Source organism: Adiantum capillus-veneris, chromosome 18 (genome assembly GCF_014529385.1).
Source record: "Adiantum capillus-veneris isolate H3 chromosome 18, ASM1452938v2, whole genome shotgun sequence".
NCBI lineage: Eukaryota > Viridiplantae > Streptophyta > Polypodiopsida > Polypodiales > Pteridaceae > Adiantum > Adiantum capillus-veneris.
The window spans coordinates 32,754,774-32,778,255 of NC_140948.1; the positions used below are offsets into that span (position 1 = coordinate 32,754,774).

Consider the following 23,482-nt stretch of genomic DNA (forward strand, 5'->3'; position numbering starts at 1 on the left):
CTCACGAGCTCTCCGGGTGCCCAAAATCCTGTACACCCATCCCAAGGCTCTCACGAGCTCTCCTGGTCCCATAAAATCCATTCGGTATATGCTATCAGAAGTACCCCTTTGTACATGATAGCTCACATAAATAGGGTGACGTGCTTTCGGCCAAATAGACTGTGAATCCTCTAGGTAACTTTAATCAAAAGGATGCATCACTAATCTTCTCAAAGACTTGGAAGGCTCCATATATCACGTGACACATCCAACCCTATGTGTCCATGGACAAGCTACAGCATGACCAGGGTTCAATTCAATCAAGTCAGTCTAGGATAGGAAGTGATCTGGCACTTTTGTAAGTTTGTTCGCAGACCGTGCATGCCCAGGCACTTAGAGTAGATGCATATCCTCTGGTTGCACACAGCATGATCATCAGCATTACCATCAAAATCTATCAAGATCATTTTACAGAGCAGAAAACCTTAATTTCCCTATTTTTGACATTTTTCACTTATTATTTTTGAGTGACTTTTGTTGGAAAGTAGGTAGGGCAATTTTGCTAAGTTGTATAAATAGAAACCCAACGCTAGCACTTTCTGGCAGAAGAGGCAGCAGGAACAGTTTGTTCAACATGCAACTTCTCAACAAGACCCCATCATCATTAGATGCCTAGCGTTTTTGCAACACAGCACCAAGGCTAGCGTTTTCCATCAAGAACCCAGATCAACCGACGTTTTTGCATTTGCAGCAGCCTGGCGACAACAGAGGACAGATAAGCCCTAGCCTTAGTGGTTTGCACCAACAGATTCACACCGTTTTTGCAGCAAGGTCCATTTTCAACCGTAGCGTTTTTGGATCAGCATACCATCCTAACGTTTTGCAGATCCTTCGCGACGGAACAGTTAGAAGCATCAGCATTTTCAGTTTTCAACTGTCACGTGACACATCCAACCCTATGTGTCCGTGGACAAGCTACAGCACGACAAGGGTTTAGTCAGTCCAGTCAATCTAGATTTAGAAGTGATCTGGCACTTTTGTGAGTCTATTCGTAGACCGTGCATGCCCAATCACTTAGTGTAGATGCATATCCTCTAGTTGCACATAGCATGATCATAAGCATTCCCATCAGAACCATTAGAATTTTTCACGGGAATTTTCTAGTGCATTTAGCCTATTTGACCTATTTTTGACATTTTTCACTTATTATTTTTAAGTGACTTTTGTTGGAAAGTAGGTAGGGCAATTTTGCTAAGGTTGTATATAAGCAAACTAGAGCTAGCACTATTTGGCAGAAGAGGCAACAGGAACCAAGCTCAGCAGGCAACTTCTCAACAAGACCCCTTGGTGGATTTCCTCCAAGCAAGAAGAACTTCAGCCCCTAGCGTTTCCTTCCACAAGCCAAGCCTAGCATTTTGAAGGAGCATCATCGCCATACCTCTCAGCCTAGTGTTTTTGCATCAGCACACCATCGCCAGCAAGTCTCAAGCATAGCGTTTTTGCATCAGATCTTCACCGCCAGCAAAGCCCATCATCTAGCGTTTTTGATCCCCACCTCTCTAGCGTTTTTGACAGTTCAAGCCTAGCGATATTCAGCATCAAAAAGACCAGCAGATTCAGCCCTAATGAGTAGCAGATCCAGCCCGGTAAGAACCTCAGTTTTGAGCCCTTAAGAACCTCTGTTTTCAGCCCTAAACCTGCAGAATTTCAGCGACAAAGACCCACAGAAACAGCCCCAAAAATCAGCGTTTTTGGACCTGCAACAGATTTCAGCCCATAGCATTTTTGGACAGCAGTAGAAAGATTGCAAAATTCAGCCCTTAGGTCGACTTCGTCGTCATCGTCGACATAGCCTAGACTTGCATCAGTCTCATGCATACCGTTTGTACCAGATTGTGCAATCATAAGTAGACCACTCTCGCCGACGAGAGAGGGGCCTTCGGATGAGGGTTTTACAACGTCTTTGGTGTCGTATTTCTCTTCTCTCTCTATCTCTCAGTCTCATACACTTGCACGCACAGTGTCTATTCACTTTGTTTGTGATCATAGCATTCTCTCATTAAGAACGGAAGGCTTCCCTTCCATAAGAACAAAAGGAACCTTGAGCACAGTTCAGAGCACTCATCTTGAGCAAAGCGCAAACATTCATTCCGCTGCACCTTACATCAGCACTTAGGCACAGCAAAACAACCCCCAAACCTCGCAGATCTCACCTTCCCGCAGTTGATCCTGGCCGCACGGTCAGATCCAGCGAAGTTTGCAGTTTCAGCCCGGAAAACGCAGATTTCAGCATCCGCATTTTTCAGCGCATCGTCGTCGCCATCGACATCGTCACCGACATAGAGTCAAAATTCAGCAAATATAAGATTTGCTGATTTCAGCCCTTAGCGTTTTCAGATTTCAGCCCGTCTCGTCGTCGTCCTCATCATCGTCGGCAAGTCCAAAGCATTGTAGAGATTTGTGCAATCAATAGTAGACCGCTCTCACCATAGAAAGTGGGGCCTTCGGAGGAGGGTTTGACAACATTCTGGTGTCGTTTCTCTTCTCTCTCTATCCCTCAGTCTCAGCACCTTCATTCACAGTGTCATTCACTTTGTTTGTGTCCATTGCACTCTCTCACTAAAGGAACAAAAGGCTCTCCCTTCCGTAGGTGAAAGGAACCCTTGAGCACAGTTCGGCGCACTCAACTTGAGCAAAGTTCAACATTCACTTCCGCTGCACCTTACATTGGTATCAGAGCTTTGACAGTGTTCTGTATCACTCAAGGAAAGAACCACAAGAACGAATTATTTTTGCTTGTTGCGGTCGCACGTAACCCAAGTCCTCTTGGGCGTGTCAATTCCTAAATCGTGTTTTTGAAGAATGACAGGAAACCCAAGAAAGAAGGGCTTGTCCAGCCTCCCCTTGTGCCTCTTTTCACTCATTGAGAGCGGACCGTGCACTTAGAGGCCGGCCAATCGACGTGAGGTGGGAAAAAGCAACCTTGGTGTGAGCGCAAGGCCGCCAAGGGGTGCGCCCACAAGGAAGAGTATAGCTCGGGTGAAGAGAAGATCCTTCTCTAACACAGATTGCAAGCTAAAGAAGAACCTGAAGGACTCAAGAACCCCAAGACCCAAGACCCACAAGAACCCAAGTTCCTCGTGAACTTAAGAACCCACGACTTCAGTGTATGGTCATCACCCGTAGCGGAATGAATACTTCGCATGGAGGTGATGAGCATGAAAGTGGCGAAGAGGAATTTTCCCCACCATGAGGTTTTTCTAACCCTCTCCCTTCGATTGCACTAACTCCTATGGAGACTTTCGACAAGATGATGATGGACAGGAAGTTAGAACGCGAAGTAAGAGAAGCAGAAAGAAAGACAGAACACACAAAAAGAATGGCAACCATAGAGCATACATACAACGAAAGAATGGCAGTCATAACACGTGACCGCGAAGGGTTGTTGCAACTCTTTTCTAATGTGCAGGCACAGATTGCAAAGGATCAGGAGAAGGAGACTCTCTCAGTCTCTTCTTTTCCAAAGCATAATGAATTGCATGATTTGGATGATAAGGACAAGCACAATGATTTGCATGATGATCAAGATGTGATTTCTCCCAAGCATGATGATTTGCATGAAGATGATGCGATTGTTCACAAGGATGATATGTTATTTGATTCTTTTCCTAGTGAAGCTAACCTCATTGCAGATTCGATCAATCATGAAGACCCGATCTTGGCTCTCGAGTCAAGGTCCAAAAAACACCCACAAGAAGATTCGATCCATCACGAATGACCGATCTTGGCTCTCAAGTCAAGTTCCAAAGAACCCCCCCAAGAAGTATTATGTGTTCGCATGTTAGTCAGCACGCATTGTTCGAGTGTTTCATTCGTGAGCGTTTCCTGTATTTTAGTCAACGTCTTTATGTGATCCCTTTTCATAGGCATGTCATATTGTACGATGAGCACGATTCACTCGTGAATGAGCACAGATGTATGCGGATGATTCATGAAAAGCTGAAAAGTATGCATTCCAGGAAGTCACATTCCATGTCTCTTCCTTGGCACGACACAATCGTAGAAATAGCACAAGAAAGATGGAGCATCAAGCATAGGCACTTCCATTGTGTTTTGCCGCCGTTGATTGATTTAGATCAGAAGGTCAAGATTCAACCCCATTGTTTGCATTTGTTTCATGAACAGATTGGCACTCCGTCTTTATGTTCATCTACATTGCATGCACAGTCTTTAAGGAAGACTAGACGTTTTCTAATCACTTTACATGGAATGGGTATGTTCATGTTTTTGTGTTGGAGCTGGTTTCAGGAATTTTCAGCCTCGGAATTCTCGAAGAAGGTAGACGCATGACTATAGACGAAGTTCAAGCATTGAAGGAGCCACAGCTTACTTTGTGTCGCTTTCGGCGCGGCCCAAAGAAGCAACCGTTGCAGATCTTTATGAAGTTCAAGTGTCACATGACCCATGCATCAGAGTGGGTCGGCGAAGAGTCCTTTCCAGGATTCCACACGCTGTTGGCGATCTCCCTCGACGCCATACAGTTCGATACCAGTACCTCACTTTGAAAAGGAGGGGATGTCACGTGACATATCCAACCCTATGTGTCTGTGGACAAGCTACAGCATGACCAAGGTTCAATTCAGTCAAGTCAGTCTAGGATAGAAATGATCTGGCACTTTTGTGAGTCTGCTCGCAGACCGTGCATGCCCAGGCACTTAGAGTAGATGCATATCCTCTGGTTGCACACAGCATGATCATCAACATGCCCTGTAACAAACTTGGACACTCCAAGTCAAGAATCAATCACGACAGCACCAAATAACCACTTCAAAATAATTCACAGATCACAATAGATTTGCACTAGCCCGGCGGAGTTCCGTGCCTAGAGATATTGGCCCCAAAGACTGGCGCCCCTTTCGGTATTTCTTTTTGTATTAATCAGTTCAAAGTACAAGAGAGTGGCTCGGGTTTCACTCTCAGACTCTGCGCCCAGATGCCCTGAGAAGTGAAGGCCCAAGCCATTTATTTAAATTTTTACAAGGGATGCCAAAAGCAGAGCCCCAAAAGCTTGAAAGCAAAAGCCTAAAAGCTTTTCTCTCTCTCTCTCTCATAGAGCACCAAAAAAAAAAAAGCAAAAACATTCTCTCTTTCTCATTGCAATAGCGTAGAAAAAGCAAGGATTTCCATCCGGCTGTGCCGCAAAACACGGGCTGCTGCCACATGGCATGAGCGCCAGCAGTTAGGGTTAGGGTTCGCTGAAAATTAGGGTTTCAGCCCGAAATTAGGGTTTGCAGGAATTTTAGGGTTTCAGGCAGAAATTAGGGTTTTTGTTGTCCGCCACGTCATCACTTTGTGACATACCCCCCTCTTGAAAGCATTGTAATCAACCGCGATCACGCCTGCAAAACCGACAAAAGCCATAAACCGTCTTAGCAGACACTGACTGTTAGTACCTACGTACTAGGGACACACATCTAGCACATGTACCAAATCGATAGTCACATCACCAAACATCACAGGACATCACATGACATTCAACATTCATTCAGATCTTAGACCATGATTTATCGGCAATGTAGCTAGCAATCACATCTGGGTCCAATCGGGACCTTATCGATGTCCGATTGACTTACCCCTATTGCAACCATGTCTATTCGAGATCAATCAGACCAAAATGCTACAGTCATTTCGTCTATCAGTTTCAAGTCAAGACGATGGCGATCCGCTACCTTTTTCTGTCGTTCTTGAGACTTCTCCAAAGTCTCGCAAACCTTGGCCAAAGCCGTATCCAAATCTCGCGAATATTCATCCGCTTCAAATATCTAATCTTTCGTGCTCAAGAAGGATGGAACCTTCGCAGCACTTTCAACAATCTCAAATGGCGTCTTCCCCGTCGAAGAGTGTATCGTGTTATTGTAGGCAAGTTCCACCAAAGGTAAGTTCTTTTCCCATTGAGTCTTCTGATCCCAGATACAAGACTTCAATAAATCTAAAACCACTGAATTGGCAATCTCAGATGACGAGAATTGCAACCACGTGCCAATGTTCTCCCAAATTGCCTTTCAAAACAAACTCATAAATCTGGGGTCTTTGTCGGAGACAATCGTCTCAGACGTGCCATGTAATCGGAAAATCATCGTGATCATTCTGTGTTCTCGGGAGATCAAAAATGAAATCCAATTCAATATTTTCCCAAGGGCGGGTGGGTATGGGTAAAGGCTGTAACAATTCTTGTGCCTTATGCCTGTCAAACTTGACCTTCTGGCATACTACGCACAAACTCTTCCACATCTTTTTTGAGTCTCGGCCAAAAGAAGTATCTCTCTACCCCTTCATAGTGGTAGCAATGCCGCGGTGACCAGTAAAAGGTGGACAATGGCATTCAGTCATAACCTTTTTCCGCAACGGCTGACATAGTCTTTCTCAACAAGTAGCCTTCTCGAAGGGAGTATCCAGCTACTGTCTCCCCATCCCGTATCCGTGTGAAAATATATGCAATATCCTCGAAGCTCCTATGATGTATCGCGGAAATAGCCAGAACCAACGGCTTCCCAGACAAAGCATCTGCCACCACATTCTTTTGTCCTTGCACATGGACAATCTGGAAGTGAAACTGTGACAAGATGTTCGCCCACTGTATCTACTTTTTCGAAAGCTGCTTCTGTGACAAGAAGCAGCGCAAACTCTGATGGTCTGTAAAGACAGTAAAATCCGCTCCGAGTAGGTAATGCCGCCACTAAGTAAGAGCATGGATAATCACCAAAAGCTCTTTCTCATAAATCTGTGCTGTCATCTCCGGCCTAGAGAACAATCGGCTCTCGTAAGCAATGACATGGCCTTCTTGCATCAAGACCGCACCCAAACTACGACCATAAGCATCACAAAATACTTCAAATGACTTCTGCAAGTCCGGCAAAGTCAAATCTAGTCCTGTAGTCAATTTCTCTTTCAATGTCTAAAAGGCAGTCACCTCTATGGATCCCCACGAGAAAAGGGACTCCATTATGTATCAAGATATGCAAAGGGGAAGCAACCTTTGCAAACTTTCGAATGAACCGTCTGTAGTACGAACACGTGCTTCAAATCGGGCCAATCACGTATAGTCTCTATCATGGCCGAATCCACTTGCACTCATGCTGCTGAGACAAAGTGTCCCAAAAAGTCTCTGAAGTAGATGATCTCTGTGTTCTGCCTCATTCTTGGAGAAACAATGACACATCAAAGAAAGTGCCAACAAATAGCCTGTACTCTCGTCCATCATCCGGCTAAATGTTGCAGGAGCATTGGTTAAGCCAAAAGGCATCACCAAAAACTCAAATAATCCAAAAGTAGTCCGGAAGGCTATCTTGTAGACGTCTCCCGTCGCGATTCGGATCTGATGATATCCACTCTTCAGATCAATCCTGCTAAAGCAGGAGGATCCCTATAACCTATCGAGTATATCATCAATCCTAGGAATCGGAAATCTGTTCTTGATGGTGATTTTGTTGAGAGCACTATAATCGATGCTCATTCTCCAAGATCCGTCTTTCTTCAAATCCAACAACAGTGGAGAGCAATACGGTGAAGTACTCTGCTGGACAAGACCCTTTTCCAAGAGGACTTTCACTGGGTTCATAATCTTTTCATTCTGTACTCGGCTCACACGGTTCGGTGGCCGGTTTGGTGGCGTGCTTCCAAGTATCAGGTCAATGGTCTGATCTTCAGGCCCTCTGAAAAACAATTGGCATGAGTGTGGAGAAATATCTTGGCGTTCTTTTGATCAGGTCAAAACATATTCAACCTTTATCCATCGTTCAGTTCTCTCCCAGAAGAATGAGTAAAGAAACTGAAGTTCATTAAGTACAATCTCTGAGCCCTTCATTTATCAAAGTCGCTTTCTCGGCCCGGTAGTCATCCACGGCGTGTTCTTGTGGTACCAAGGGATCCTAAGTAGAACGTCACACGGGTGCCCTGAACACCCTGTCATTGCAAACAAAGTTTACCAATGCTCGGTGTAATGGCAACATCCCATCCGGGTGCCAGTCGAACTACCTCTGCCTGTGGCGTCAGTCTGTCGGGCGTAATTCCAAATCGAGCCGCCAATTCCAAGTGAAAAGAAGTCGGCCTTGGCTCCTTCAAAAGAGCTTCCTGATCCTTCACTTTGCCCCAAAAGTGGCAAAGTTTGTACTTTCATTCATCTGATTCAGTGCAGGGTCCACGCCATGTGGTACCAGTTCTGCTTTTCTCTGTGCCTTTTCTGCCACGTTCCTCAGCTGCTCTCGAACTCTTAGGCCTGTCGTCATCTTTATCATTCTATTCTTTCTGTGCCTTTTAAGGGCACTTCGCGGAGATATGTCCATGTTCCCCGCATCCAAAGCACTTCTCCTCTCTGATGAAGCGAGCTCTCTCCTCAGGAGTAAGCTTGGGTCGTGCATCCTTTTTCTCTGGGTTACTCTTTTTCTTTCTACTTTCATTCCCAGAAGTCTGTTCGGCTCGTTGTGTCATGGCCTCATCTGTGGGGTAGGTCAGACTGTCAGAGTGAATGGCAAAGCCCCGCTTCGCATGACTCATCAACTCCTGAATAGAAGCTGACTTCTGTTCCAAGCAGTGATCTCGGATCTCTGTAGGTAGACCCAAGGTGAACCGCTCAATCTGTTCTCTGAACGAGATCTTCTTAAATGAAGAGGCGGGTAGAAAAGAGCTCCAGAATCTTTCACAATAAGCATTGATTGTATCTTTCCTGGTCATCTGAAGATGGTTTTAAGCAACTCGTATATCTCATTAATATTCTTGCGTCAACCGAGAAGAAATAAAAAGCTTTTTACATTTCAACCATTTAACTGGCGCAGTCTTGTTTAAAAGAAGCGTGGACCACCAAGTACGAGCATTCCCCTTAAGGTAAGAGGTAGCTCTCCGAATCTTGGAGTGCTCTGAATAGCGTTCTCCCGCGAAAGCAATGTCAAACTGTTGTATAAAAGACAAAGCCTTCGAAGCATCTGAGTATCCTGAAAAAGTATCAAACTTGATCGAGTGGCCACCTTCCTTAAACTCTCGAACTTTCGTGCTTTTATCTTCGAGAAAGTCATACTGGTTGGCTTTGTAAAAATTCTTCTTGTTCGCATAGAAGTTTCCATCATCAGAATATGAGCTGTCTGTAGACGAGTCCTCAGTAGAACTGTCAATCTCTGGGCGAGATTTAGTCTTCTTTGCCTTTTTCTTGCCCTTTCCGAAGCTTTGTTTCTTGCTTCACTTTTTACCTTTTTTGTCTTCTTCACTCGAATCTGAAGAGCTAGAGGAACTGTCAGAAGAAGAAGAAGAAGAAGAACTGGGTACTCCTTCAAATCGAACACGCTTCTTCTGTTTCTTTGCCTTGTCAAATGTCGACTGGCGACCCAAATATCCCGGGAAGTCAATGCTTTTCTTCTGCTTTTTGGCTTTCTTTTGCGCGTCAAAAAGCTGAGCAATCCGTGCATCAACCACCTCTTGTAATTCCTTCTCTGAATACTGTTTGTGATCAGGAAGTTTCTTGAGAGCGGGTTTCAGTGGTGGTGTAGCGGTTTCTGCCACTGTTGATGCACTTCCTGAAAAGAAGTCTCGCTCATATATTTTGCCAATTTCGGATCCTTCGCAAAACTGAGCATCATCTTTGTTGGATCGCCGATCAATTGACGACGCTTCATCTCTCTTTGCTCCGCCTGAGTAGGCCGAGGCGGGCCATACTCTCTGTCCGAATCTTCGTTGTGATCCCTGCTCGCATCTCCAGATGCAAAGCGAGTCATCTCCAGATGCAAAGCAAGTCGACTAATCCTTGCGTGAAGCCATAGGTGCCGCGGAAAAAAAAAATTGGGGATCGGATTTCTTGTAGAAGAGAAATCGGCCGTGCTCTGATACCACTGTAACAAACTTGGACACTCCAAGTCAAGAATCAATCGCGACAGCACCAAATAACCACTTCAAAACAATTCACAGATCACAATAGATTTGCACTGGCTCGGTGGAGTTCCATGCCTAGAGATATTGGCCCCAAAGACTGGCGCCCCTTTCGGTATTTCTTTCTGTATTAATTAGTTCAAAGTGTGGCTCGGGTTTCACTCTCAAACTCTGCATCCAGATGCCCTGAGAAGTGAAGGCCCAAGCCACTTTATTTAAATGTTTACAAGGGATGCCAAAAGCAGAGCCCCAAAAGATTGAAAGCAAAAGCCTAAAAGCTTTTCTCTCTCTCTCACAGAGAGTCAAAAAAAAACAAAAACATTCTCTCTTTCTCATTGCAAATGCGTAGAAAAAGCAGGGATTTCCATACGGCTCCGCCACAAATCACGGGCTGCTGCCACGTGGCATGAGCGCCAGCAGTTAGGGTTAGGGCTTGCTGAAAATTAGGGTTTCAGCCCGAAATTAGGGTTTGTGGCAGATTTTAGAGTTTGCAGGAATTTTAGGATTTTTGGCAAAAATTAGGGTTTCTGCTGTCCGCCACGTCATCACTTTGTGACATGCATATCACAATCCATCAAGATCATTTTACAGAGCAGAAAACCTATTTTCCCTATTTTTGACATTTTCCACTTATTATTTTTAAGTGACTTTTGTTGGAAAGTAGGTAGGGCACTTTTGCTAAGTTGTATAAATAGAAACCTAGCGCTATCACTTTCTCGCAGAAGAGGCAGCAGGAACAGTTTGATCAACAGGCAACTTCTCAACCAGACCCCATCAGCATTGGATGCCTAGCGTTTTTGCAACACAGCAGCAAGGCTAACGTTTTCCATCAAGAACCCACATCAACCAGCGTTTTTGCATCTGCAGCAGCTTGGCGATAGCAGTGGACAGATCAGCCCTACCGTTAGTGGTTTGCACCAGCAGATTCACAGCGTTTTTGCAACAGGACCCATTTTCAGCCCTAGCATTTTTGGATCAGCATACCATCTTAGCGTTTTGCAAATCCTTCACGACGGAACAGTTAGAAGCATCAGCGTTTTCAGTTTTCAGCACTTAGGCACAGCAGAACAAGCCCCAAACCTCGCAGATCTCACCTTCCCGCAGCAGATCCTCGCCGCACGGTCAGATCCAGCGAAGTTTGCAGTTTCAGCCCGGAAAACGCAGATTTCAGCATCTGCGCTTTTCAGCGCGTCGTCGTCGCATCGTCGCCATCGACATCGTCACCGACATAGAGTCAGAATTCAGCAGATACAAGATTTGCATATTTCAACCCTTAGCGTTTTCAGATTTCAGCCCGTGTCATCGTCGTCGACATTGTCGGCGAGTCCAAAGCATTGTAGAGATTTGTGCAATCAATAGTAGACCGCTCTCACCATAGAGAGTGGGGCCTTCGGAGGAGGGTTTGACAACATTCTGGTGTCGTATTCTCTTCTCTCTCTATCTCTGAGTCTCAACACCTTCATTCACAGTGTCATTCACTTTGTTTGTGTCCATTGCACTCTCTCACTAAAGGAACAAAAGGCTCTCCCTTCCGTAAGTAAAAGGAACCCTTGAGAACAGTTCGGGCACTCATCTTGAGCAAAGTTCAACATTCACTTCCGCTGCACCTTACGCCATGGTCTCCCATACTTAGCTTTGGATAAAGCTTCTCTTTGTTCTTCATCTTTCTCAAGCGTGCCTTCTCAAATTTAAGCACCCAATCACCTTCATTCAATTGGAAGTCGCTTCGATGCTTATATGTTGCTTTCTAGTCTCGTTCTTGAGCCTTTCGCAAAGGCTCCTTAGCCTTGGCAAAATTTGTGGCTGGTTTCTCTACAAACTGAACAGCCTAAAAGATCTTGTCCATGGTGCACAAGATAGGTGGAACCTCCTCAACAATCTCAAATGGTGTCTTCCCCGTCAATGTGTGAGCATTGTTGTTTGTTGTTGTTCTAAATCCATCCACTATAGTCCATATGCCATCATGCCCACCCTGAATCTTTGTGAGGTTGAATATGAAATCCATAGCTATACTCGCCCATGGTCGATCTGAAATAGGTAAAGCCTGTAGAAGACATGTCACTTTGTGCCCGTCATACACCACTTTTTAACATACCATGCAATGACACACAAACTCATCTGCATCCTTGATTTGGAAGTTAATAGAAGGAACTCTCAGAGGTGACTAGAGCCAACAGGAGGTTGAAAGGCACTGGTTACGAAGCTCCAAACAACATATAATGGAGAACAAGGAGATCAGGATGGCACGAAAGGTACATCCAAGAGTGAATAGTGTGATCCTCGCACATTCTTCAGGCAATTACAATGACAGCAGCGAAGCGGCAAAGTACAAGATCCTATACCCACCCATTGTCATTGGATGGGGCTGATTAGACTTATATTGAGCAGAAAATATTTACCCTAGAACATAGATTTTGCATGTTCTCCCTCCCAATTAAATCTTTGTTCCCAAGTCTAGTTGTCCAAAAGCACAAACAGTCCTCAATGGTTTTGCCTCACGGGCCAGTTCTTTTGGCCTCCACCACACAAAAAAAGAAAAAATACTCCACCACAAGTAAGCATATGATCCTTCTTTCTTCCTTATCACACAATGGCACCATTTCTACAAGCATGAGTAGAGCCTACCACTGTCAGTTCCAACAAACCGAAGTCACACTGGCTTTAATTGCTAAAAGCTTCTGCAATGATGGCTACTGATAGATGTTCAAAACTGTATGACCATGCTATAGCATAAATGTATGATGATTACCTTCAGGATGAAAAAGAAAACTTTTCTTAAGCAAACAAAACAGCCAGTTAGCAACTTCATTGGCTGCTTGTAGCTCTGCTTGTAGTTCAAACAAAACTATAAGTATGTAAAGGCTTGCTTAACATTGTTACAGATACAGTGAGACGAGAAATTTGCCTCACTGGTTTCATGTGCTTCGAGATGGAAAATTTAAGTACATGCAAGCATGTATCCAATATCTTACCCTGGAGTCTGCACATTACTCTTTCTACACGTAATAGGAGTTAAATATTCCCTCATACTAGTAAACGCAATTCTACAAGAAAAAAGAAGAGGCTCACCCGTAAGTGTAGGTATCATCTGGAGGCTTTTTTGTGTACAGCATTGCAATCAGAGAAAAGGTTAAAAGTCCACAACCAAACGTCAAATGGAAAGCATCTGATACCAAACCTGTCGAATGGCAGCTACAATCAATTTAAGACCAAGTAGCAAAACAAAATTGAAGTTGCTGATGACTAGGAGATAACGACAGGGTGTATATTTCAAATTTTTTTAATGAAATTGTAAAATTTTATATACAGCATATAATAAAATGTGTTTATATGAAAAGGCATTAATAGAAGCAGCATACTGGCCTTCGTAATACAAGCCTATCTTAGTGGTATAAATTAAAATTGGTGAAACTAGGAGAAAACGAGGATTTCAGTTTTATGACATTGTAAATGTGAAGTCCCTATGGTTAGATTCAAGACCTTGCAAAGAATGTCGGTAGTATCTAAAAAACATTAAAAAAGGTTAGGCATTACTGGAAGCAGCATGCTGGCCCCTTCACAATACAAACCCATCTTGGCAATATTTTTAAAAAATCTGTGATAACTAGGAGATAACAAGGTGTATATTTCATTTCTATGACAACAAAAATGTAGAATTCATGTGCATAGATACACTTGAATGGTGACAGGAAGAGCACCAATAAGAGGAACAAATAAACGGGTGTCTCCTCAATTCCTCTAGCAAGTTGATCTTACTTGAAAAACCATGGTTTTTAGAATTTTTAAATGGATGGAATTTTCACTTGCTCTAGGACCCAAAAAGATGAGTGCTTTGTTGCCACAAAACTTTCCATAAGCTTTGCATAATTCTTTAGTAGCACGGGGTGTAGCAATCGCATAAATATCTTGGATAAATCCCACTGTGGTTTTGGCCTTCTTGGCGGGAGGTTGCTCAGGAGTTTTATCCCCTTTATGTGGGCAAACATAGGAAGTGTGTCTAGTCTGGAAGCATTCAAAACACGTGCCTTCTTGTTGCAGTCTCTCTCGTTGACGAGTAGTAAGTCGAGGTCATGCAGGTGGAGTCGACGTGTCACGAGCATGCCTAGAATTTCATCATTGTGGTCCTTTGGGATCTTGTTCATTTTCTAGGTAAGTGGGGGCATAATTTTCAGCAGCTAAGTGGATTGCAACAAGTACAAGAGCTATGGAATGCTTGCTTACCTCTTATGTACAGTGCCATGCCAGTTGCCCTGGACGCTACCCACTGCTCTCTCTCTCCCCTACGAGCAGTTATGTTATGCCCCTCAAGTGGGCTTCTTATTTGAGGGGCATAACATAACTGCTCATAGGGGGGAGAGAGAGCAGTGCGTAGCGTGCAGGGCATCACTCCTGGCACCGCACTGTACATAACAGGGTAAGCAAGCATTCCATACCTCTACCTATTGCAATCCACTTAGCTGCTGAAAATTGCGCCCCCTTTCTCTTGTAGGCTCGCCCCATCTCTCCCAGAGTGGCAGAATTGCTCACAGAGTGACACCTCGCCCAGTTTCCGACTTTGGCCAACTTGGCTAAAAATATCTCAACTGGTACGTCAGTTGACTTGGCAGCAGAGCAATAAAATGTTCCCCTTGTCATTCTAGAGCTAATTACGCGAACACTTTTTCCTGGTCCAAAATAGCAGTTCCCTAAATTTTAGGGGATGCTTCCATGGCAATCACGCGGGTCGTCTGACCATCAATCACCACTGGAACCACATCGAAAAATGCAATGTCGGCTAGCTATAAGGTGATTTACACTCATAGCCCCACATGGACGCTAACCTTAATCCATTTGTCCAACTTTAGTGCTCACTGGCCGTCCAGCCTAGACTCTCACTGTCCGCCTCACACCACGCAACTCGGGCATTGGCATTTCCAAAGGGGTGCTTTAAAACCAGTCAAATAAAATTCCCCCAAAAAGAAATCAATAAGTAAAGTTAGTTGCCACAGACTCGTGACATAGGCATACTTGAGAATATGGACACTACGCTTAAGTTCTCATCATCGTTTCATCCCCAGACAGATGGGCAATCAGAAGAGGCAAATTCTATTGTCTTGAATCTGCTTAAGTGCTATGTGTCAGAGCACAAGGCGAAGTGGGAGCAGTATTTGCAGTCGGTTGAGTATCCGTACAATAATACAGTGCATTCTTCAATAGGCAAAGCACCTTTTGAAATTGTCGAAGGTCATGTGAAAGTTCGTCCAATTTTGCATACCAAGGAAAGGATCTTTCAGGCATATCAATATGTACAGAATATGGATGAAATGTACCAAAAGATAAAGCATGCCCTTGAAAGGACACAGGCAAAGCAAAAGAAAGCTGCTGATCTTCACCGTCGTAAAGCTGTTTTCACTTGGTGATTCGGTACTGTTGCGGTTTGTGTTACCATATACATGTAGTAGTGATGTGTGTGCACGCTCATGCATTGATTGCGTTGTTTGTGAAGCGCACCATTGTTCCTCACATCCGTTCAGCAAATCTGCAAAACAAGCTTGGGATATTCTAGCAGGCCTTTATGCAAGCCGCAATGAGGCTAAAATTGCTTTGTTGCGTAAAGAGCTGGAGTCGAAGATTATGCATGAGGAAGATGATATGGACACTTTCCTTGCTAGTGTCAAGGATATCAATGAGCAACTTATTTCTGCAAGTGAAGTCATTTCAAACAGTTCCCTTCTGCAGACTGTTCTTGATGCCTTACCAGATTCTTACCAGACTTTTGCTAGTACTTGGAGACTTATGACCCAAGGAAATCCAGAAGTTGTCAAGTTTGATGCATTATGCACATTGCTGTTGCAAGAGTCACTTTCCAAAAAAAACAAGACTAGACAGCATGCACTTGAACAGGCTTTTATTGCTTCTCAAAGAAAGGGTGGTAACAGCAATGCAGCCACTTCTTATGATTCTGTTGCGAGTGGCAAAACTTCTGTTCCTAATGCTTCTACCGGCAGCACTTCGTCTTGCAATTTTGGTGATAAGGGCAAAAAGAAGATGCGTTGCCAACTTGCCATTATTATAAAGCTAATGATCACTTGATCAAGCAGTGTCCTGAGTTGAAGGCAAAAGAGGCTAAGAAGAAAGAGGGTGGTTCCACTGCAAATGCTTGTTCCACTACAAAAGCCATTCTATAAAAGGAGATTGTAATGCTGATGTTGATGCAGAATGGGCTTTTAGCGCAGAGTGCACTTACAATCCTGCTATCCATGATGCATGCTTGTTAGTTGCTCCAGATTCATATGTGTCGTATTTCGATAGTGGGGCTACAAAGCACATTACCTCACATCGTAAATTGTTCACCTCTCTCGAGTCTGTCCCTCATAGAAATTCAGTCACTTGTGCCAACAATGCCTCTTATCCGGTTCAGGGAGTTGGAAAGATTGTGCTTACTGCTGCAAATGGCAGTTCCTTCACACTGTTGATACACTTTATGTAGATGGGATCAAGAAGAATCTCTTGTCTGTATCTGCACTTGCTAGACTTGAACTTGTAGTCAAATTTGTGGATGACAGATGTACAGTTCATGATCTCAGTTTTGGTAATGAAATCGTGGCATCTGGGCTTTTCTACCGTGGGTTGTATAAACTCACTTTGTATGACAAGTGTGGACAAAATTTTGCAAATGCAATTGCAGATTCAAGGGCTATTTCAGATGCAAAACTTTGACAGCACGTTTTGGTCATCTGAATTTTACCAGTTTGCTGCGTTTGCAGAAATCGATATGGTTGCTTCTTTGCCGCCTCTTGAAGCACCTATCAAACATGTTTGTGAAGGCTGTATTTTGGGTAAGATGCAGATCAGCCTATTACTGATGCAGATGTACATGATGTACTTGATGAGGAAAGGGCTGAAAATGAGCAGGCTAGAGGTATGCCAAAATGGCTGGTGCACACTTTGCGTGACAGTAAATTGGATGCACCTTTGTCTAGTCGTACTCGTTTAGGCTCTCGCCATGCATCTTATGCATCAGATTGTTATGCTTTGGTTGTGTCTAGACTTACATGATGTTGAGGAGCCTCTGTCTTTTGATGAAGCACAGAATTCAGAAAATTGAATGGTTGCCATGCAATCAAAATATGATGCACTTATAGAAAATGACACATGGACTTTATGTGATTTGCCTCCTGGCAAAAAGGCCATTGGTACGAAGTGGGTTTACAAGTTGAAACGCAAGCCGGATGGTGAGATCGATCGCCATAAGGCTCAACTTGTTGCAAAGGGTTATGCACAGCAAAAAGGCATAGATTAAGAAGAGACCTTTGCTCCCACTTGTCGTATGACTACTGTGCGTTTCCTATGTGCATTGGCAACTCATTTTGGTTAGGATGTACATCAATCAGACATTGTTACTGTTTTCTTGAATGGTGACATATTTGAGGAAGTTTATGTAACGCAGCCTCGCGGTTTTGTCATAAAAGGACAAGAGGACAAAGTGTGCAAATGTAAGAAGGCTTTGTATGGGTTGAAGCAATCTCCTCATGCTTGGTATGAGAAAGCTAACACTCATTTGATCAAACGAGGCTTTCGTAACAGTCAAACAGAAAGCACATTGTATGTAAAGCGTGAGGGTGATGTACTTCTCATTGTGGTTCTTTATGTCGATGATTTGCTGATCACTGGACCAAATGAGAGACATATTGCTGAATTTAAGGCTCATTTGAATGCTACTTTCAAGATAAAAGATCTGGGGCTGTTGCATTATTATTTGGGTATACAGTTTAAGCAGTGTAATGGTGGTATTGCCTTGTGTCAGAAAAGTTACATAGAGACATTGCTATGTAAGTTTGGACTTGAGGATTGCAAACCTATTGCAACTCCCATGGAAACAGGTTTGAAGTTGAGTCTACATGATGCTGGCGATCCTGCTGATGTCACTCTTTATCAAACTGTTGTTGGCTGCCTAATTTATGTATGCAACACAAGGCCGGATATTCAGTTTGCAGTCTCACAAGTCAGCAGATTTATGCATAGTCCAGGGTCTAAGCATTGGCAGGCTCTCAAGAGGATTTTCCGCTACCTTAGTGGCACTTTACATCTTGGCTTGTTTTATCCCAAGGGGGGATCATTGCCGCCAGACTTACATGCTTTTTCGGACTCAGATTGGGCAGGTTGTTTTGACATGCGAGTGTCCACAAGTAGTTTTTGTTTCATGCTTGGCAGTTCATGTATATCATGGTTGAGCAAGAAGTAACCTACTATGGCCACTTCGAGTTGTGAGGCTGAGTACAGGGCAGTCTTCACAGCTACGGTTGAGTGTGTATGGCTCAGACGCCTTATGGCTGATTTGGGTGTTGGACAGGACACTGCCAACACTATCTACAATGACAATCAGAGCACATTGGCAGAAACCCAGTTTTTCATGCTCGCACAAAGCACATTGAGGTGCATTACCACTATGTCAGGGAGAGGCTCTCAGCAGGAGAGATCAGCTTGGCTTATTTGCCAACACAAGACACCCTTGCAAATCTTTTCACAAAGGCATTGTCTCGTGAGAAGCTTGAAGCTTTCCGCAAAGGCTTACTCCCCTTTGTGGACTAAGCATGCCCTCAAGGCATGGCACTTCCCTTTACTCATGTGCCAGCTCTCGTTCACCGCATCACTCCAGGGGGGATTGTTACCATATACATGTGGTAGTGATGTGTGTGAACACACTAGGACCGCCGGGGCATTGTTTCCCTCTTTAGGTGGTTTTTTCCCCCGAGCATTGTATATACGCCCATCACTCTAGGGCTATCTATCTTTCCATTGCACACTAAGTAACACACTCTCTATTGTGGGCCTTGAGCTTCCTTCGTCTTCTCCAAGCTATGTGCGTTTCTCTGCAACCCTAATTCCAATAATTTGAAAAGGCACTCTTAAAGAAGCGAAAAGGTAAAGAAAGTCTCTTTACAAAGCTTAGTATGCGTTACTATGGGCCTTTTCAAGTAGCAAAGAAGATCATTGGCGTCAGTTATACGCTTCTCATTTGAGGGGCATAACATAACTGCTCGTAGGGGAGAGAGAGAGAGAGCGTGCAAGGCATCACTCCTGGCACCGCACTGTACATCAGAGGGTAAGCAAGCATTCCATACCTCTACCTGTTGCAATCCACTTAGCTGCTGAAAATTGCGCCCCCTTTCTCTTGTAGGCTCGCCCCATCGCTCTCAGAGTGGCAGAATTGCTCACAGAGTGACACCTCGCCCAGTTTCCGACTTTGGCCAACTTGGCTAAAAATATCTCAACTAGTACGTCAGTTGACTTGGCAGCAGAGCAATAAAATGTTCCCCTTGTCATTCCAGACCTAATGACGCAAACACTTTTTCTGGTCCAAAATAGCAGTTCCCTAAATTTTAGGAGATGCTTCCATGGTACTCACACGGGTCGTCTGACCATCAATCACCACTAGAACCAAATCGAAAAATGCAATGTCGGCCAGCTATCACGTGATTTACACTCTAAGCCCGACGTGTGCGCTAACCTTAATCGATTTATCCAACTTTAGTGTTTACTGGCCGTCCGGCCTAGACTCTCACTATCCGCCTCACACCACGCAACTCGGGCATTGGCATTTCCAAAGGGGTGCTTTAAAACAAGTCAAATAAAATTCCCCCAACAAGAAATCAACAAGTAAAGTTAGTTGCCACAGACTCGTGACAGTTGGTGTATGTGTGTTCATCTTTCTTGATGATATAATCATTTTTTCTGCATCGTAAGAACAACATGAAAGGGATGTAAAAAGGGTATTGACCCGTTTGGATGAGTGTCAGTTGTACATTGCAGCTAAGAAATCTGAGTTTTTTCTCATTGAAGTTACTTAACTGGGTTATATCATTTCTGCAAGGGGCGTTAGGCTAGACCCCGCGAAGGTGGAACAGGTACATAATTGGGATTTGCCCAAAACTGCATATGATGTGCGTTCTTTTCTTGGTTTATGTCAAGCACATAGTTCGCACATAGAGAATTTTGCACGCATCCGGACCCATGACTGATGTTTTGAAAGGGGTAAAGACTCACCATCAACGCATGGATTTACCCGAGGTAGCCATTGAGGCTTTCGCAGCTCTCAAGGTTGCGGTGACAGAAGCGTCGTGTCTCATCCTTGCCTCTTGGAATGACCCCTTTGAGGTATGGACGGATGCGAGCAATGTTGCCATAGGCGCTGTGCTACAACAGCATGGTCGGCCACTAGCTTTCGTTAGCCGGAAACTCAATAGTGCAAAAAAGAACTATTCAGTTTATGATAAAGAACTTTTGTCTGTCATTCACTCTCTTAAGCATTGGAAGCATTTTTTGTATGGTAGAGAGTTTACAGTTTGCACAGATCACCAAGCCCTCAAGTGGCTCCAATCTATGTCTAATGCACATTGGAGTGATCGCCAAGCACGGAGGTCACAATTTTTTGAGCAACTTGGAGGTTTGATTGAGTATGTGCCTGGAAAAGCTAACCCTGTTGCAAATGCGTTAAGTCGCAAAGAACAGATTTTGGCTCTTGAGTCACAATCCACAGTTTCTTTTCAGGGTGTGTCTTTCGACAACATGAAGAACCAATATGCGGATTCCGAGTTTGGTAAGCAATGGTTGCAAGCTCTTGCTTCCCAAGGGCCAAGCAACTATCTCATTCATGATGGTTCGTTGTATTTTCGTCAACGTCCATGTGTGTTGCCCTCTCTCACGCCAACCATATTGCACGATGTACATGACTCTCACAGGTGGGCACAGGGGACTGAACACCACTTTGGAAAAAACAAAAAGATTCTTTTATTGACCTAAAATGCGAAAAGATGTGTCACGCAGTGCACTATATGTCAAAAGGTAAAAGCTCCTCGGGGTAAGCAGCAAGGCCTCTTGCTTCCACTACCTATTCCCGATGGACCTTTTCAAGATATTTCCATGGATTTTGCGACTAATCTTCCACCTAATTTGCATTCAAGGAACACTCAATGTTTGACAATTGTTGATCATTTCAGCAAGTTTTTCATGTTAATTCCTTGTAAGAGGCCACAGTCACCGCACAAGATGTAGCACGGTTGTTCATAAAGCATTGGTTCCCCCTCTGTGGTATGCCGAAATCGATTGTTTCAAATAGGGATGTTAAGTTCACGTCCAATTTTTGGCGCGCTCTTTGAAAATTTTGGCATAAGTTGGATTTTTCATCGACTTTTCATCTACAATCAAATGGTCAGACAAAGATTTACAATTAGTTTGCTTTTGATGTTTTAAAGTCATATGTGCATGATCAGCAGTCTCATTGAGAGCTCTATCTTCCATTGGTTCAAGCTATTTTGAATGACTCTTTTTCCTCTGTCATTGGTCAAACTCCGTATGAGGCAGCTTTTGGCCGTCCGTTCCAGTAACTTTTGACTCGCTCAGTCAGTCAAATGCCTGATGCCAATGCTGAAAGTCAGTCGTTGGATGAGATTTCTGAGAGTGTCGACCTAGTAAGTATTCTGACACCTTTGTGAGTCTGTTCGCAGACCGTGCATGCCCAAGCACTTAGAGTAGATGCATATCCTCTAGTTGCACACGGCATGATCATCAGCATTACCATCAGATTCTATCAGCAGCATTCTCAAGTGCAAAAAACCTATTTTCCCTATTTTAGCCATTTTTCACTTATTATTTTTAAGTGACTTTTGTTGGGAAACTGGGTAGGGCAATTCAATCAAGCAAGTATATAAGAAACCCTAGCGCTAGCACTTTCTGGCAGAAGAGGCTGAAGACCACCGTCAAGTGCACCTTCTCAGCAAGAACAGCAAGAAGACCCTAGCGTTTTCAAGCAACCAAGATCAGCCAGCGTTTTGCATTTGCAGATCCAAATCGGCAACAACAGGACACAGCAAAAGCCTAGAGTTTTTGTTGCAGACCTCAGATTCAACAAGATCAGAACTAGAACAGACTTTGACACTACAACACAACTTACAACTAAGAGAAAAAATCCACACGGTAGCCACGAAGTAGAGGAGTTCCACTCCCAAATGCACTAGCCCAAAACCTTGGTGCCCCTTTCAATATTTCTTTTACATTGATCTTCACAGAGTACAACCACCGGGAGGAGCACTCTCTCCAATCTGCAACAATCAAACCGACAAGAGCCTCCCCCAAGGCATCTTTATAAAGGCCACTTGCCAAAAAGCATTAGATACAAAAAACTAGCAAGGAAGATAATTGCCAAAGTCTAGCGCCTAAAAGCTATACTTTGTTTTGCTTGAGGGTTGCCAAGTCAACGCGCAGAAATCGCGGCGCAAATCACGGATCTGGCCGTACAACACTGCCACATCCTCACTTCAATAAATGTTCTCACTCTCCTCTTCTCGTTAGGGTCTTCTATATTGATCCTCAAGAATACAACCGCCAAGAGGAGCACTCTCTCCAATCTACAACTGTCAGACCGACGAGCCTCCCCCAAGGCATCATGATAAACGCCATTGGCCCAAAAGCATCAGATACAAAAGGTTGGCATGGGCTCCAAAGATAACTGCCAAAGTCTGCTTTGTTTTGTGTCAGGGTTGCTATGTCAACGCACGCAAAAATCACAGCACAAATCACAAATCTAGCCATACAACACTGCCACATCATCACTTCAGTAATGATCCTCACTCTCCTCTTCTCGTTAGGTTGCCACGTCACCACTTAACATCGTTAGTACCCAACAGTGGGTGCAGAACTAGGTACCATTATATGCTTCCACACCCACCTCACACACACACACCCAAGCATACATCAATACAAAGATCTGCATACTAAGCTTCTCTCATAACTCTAGAGATGCACGGCAGACTCAGCCAGAAAAAAGCCTACCACTAAAAGAAGCATTAAATAGGAAAAACCTTCACCTATTGATCTCTATACATGCTAAATACCGGCTAGTATTGCATATGCTGGACTAAAGTTGTAATACAAATACATGATCCAAACTAAGAGCCACCATCTAATGATAACAAAATCTTGAACATCCAATCACAAACAAAATAACAATGGGCTTTTAGTGCAGAGTGCACTTATAATCTTGTTTTCTATGATGCATGCATGTCAGTTGCTGCGGATTCACATGTGTGGTGTTTTGACAGTGGTGCTATAAAGCACATTACCTCACATCATGATTTGTTCACCTCTCTTGATAGAAGGAGATGTAATATAGGGAAGATCCAAAATCTGGTATAACAAAGTGTTGTAGCCTGCACTCTCATTCAAAGGAAAGAAGAGGTAGTATACTAGTATAGTCCTTTGCTTTTGAGACTTTCAAGAGGTCCACTATCCAAACCAAACAAAAGTCCATGATCAAACTTGGATAGTCGTCTCTGTACTCATTGGTAGCATCATTGCGCCAACCAAATGCTTCGCAGCGATTACACTAGCAAGAGACGCACCAATGTCGACATCAGTTTACTAGCTAAGATCTTCTAGGTCTGCCTATTCTTAGGTCTGAGCAACATTGGTGGTGTCAAAACTCCGCTGGCTTCGGGGTTGACAAGAACAACTTGCCCAAGAGCCAACATAACAAGGAATTGTTCCAAATGAGCTCTCCTTGTGTGAGAAATCCCAGTATCAAGTAATAGTCTTTTTTCCCAGCTAGGAAATT

At 43.9% G+C, this 23,482-nt stretch overlaps 1 protein-coding gene across 2 annotated transcripts in view; it reads right to left on the bottom strand.

Annotated features, from left to right (window-relative positions):
* LOC147435453 (Cation efflux family protein) overlaps positions 1 to 23,482 on the bottom strand; it is a 108,102-nt gene that overhangs the window by 83,095 nt on the left and 1,525 nt on the right. For both annotated transcript variants that reach the window (XM_086488520.1, XM_086488519.1), the window contains exon 2: positions 12,961 to 13,069. In XM_086488520.1, the coding sequence (XP_086344646.1) occupies positions 12,961 to 13,069 (109 nt within the window). The remainder of the gene's footprint in view (positions 1 to 12,960; positions 13,070 to 23,482) is intronic.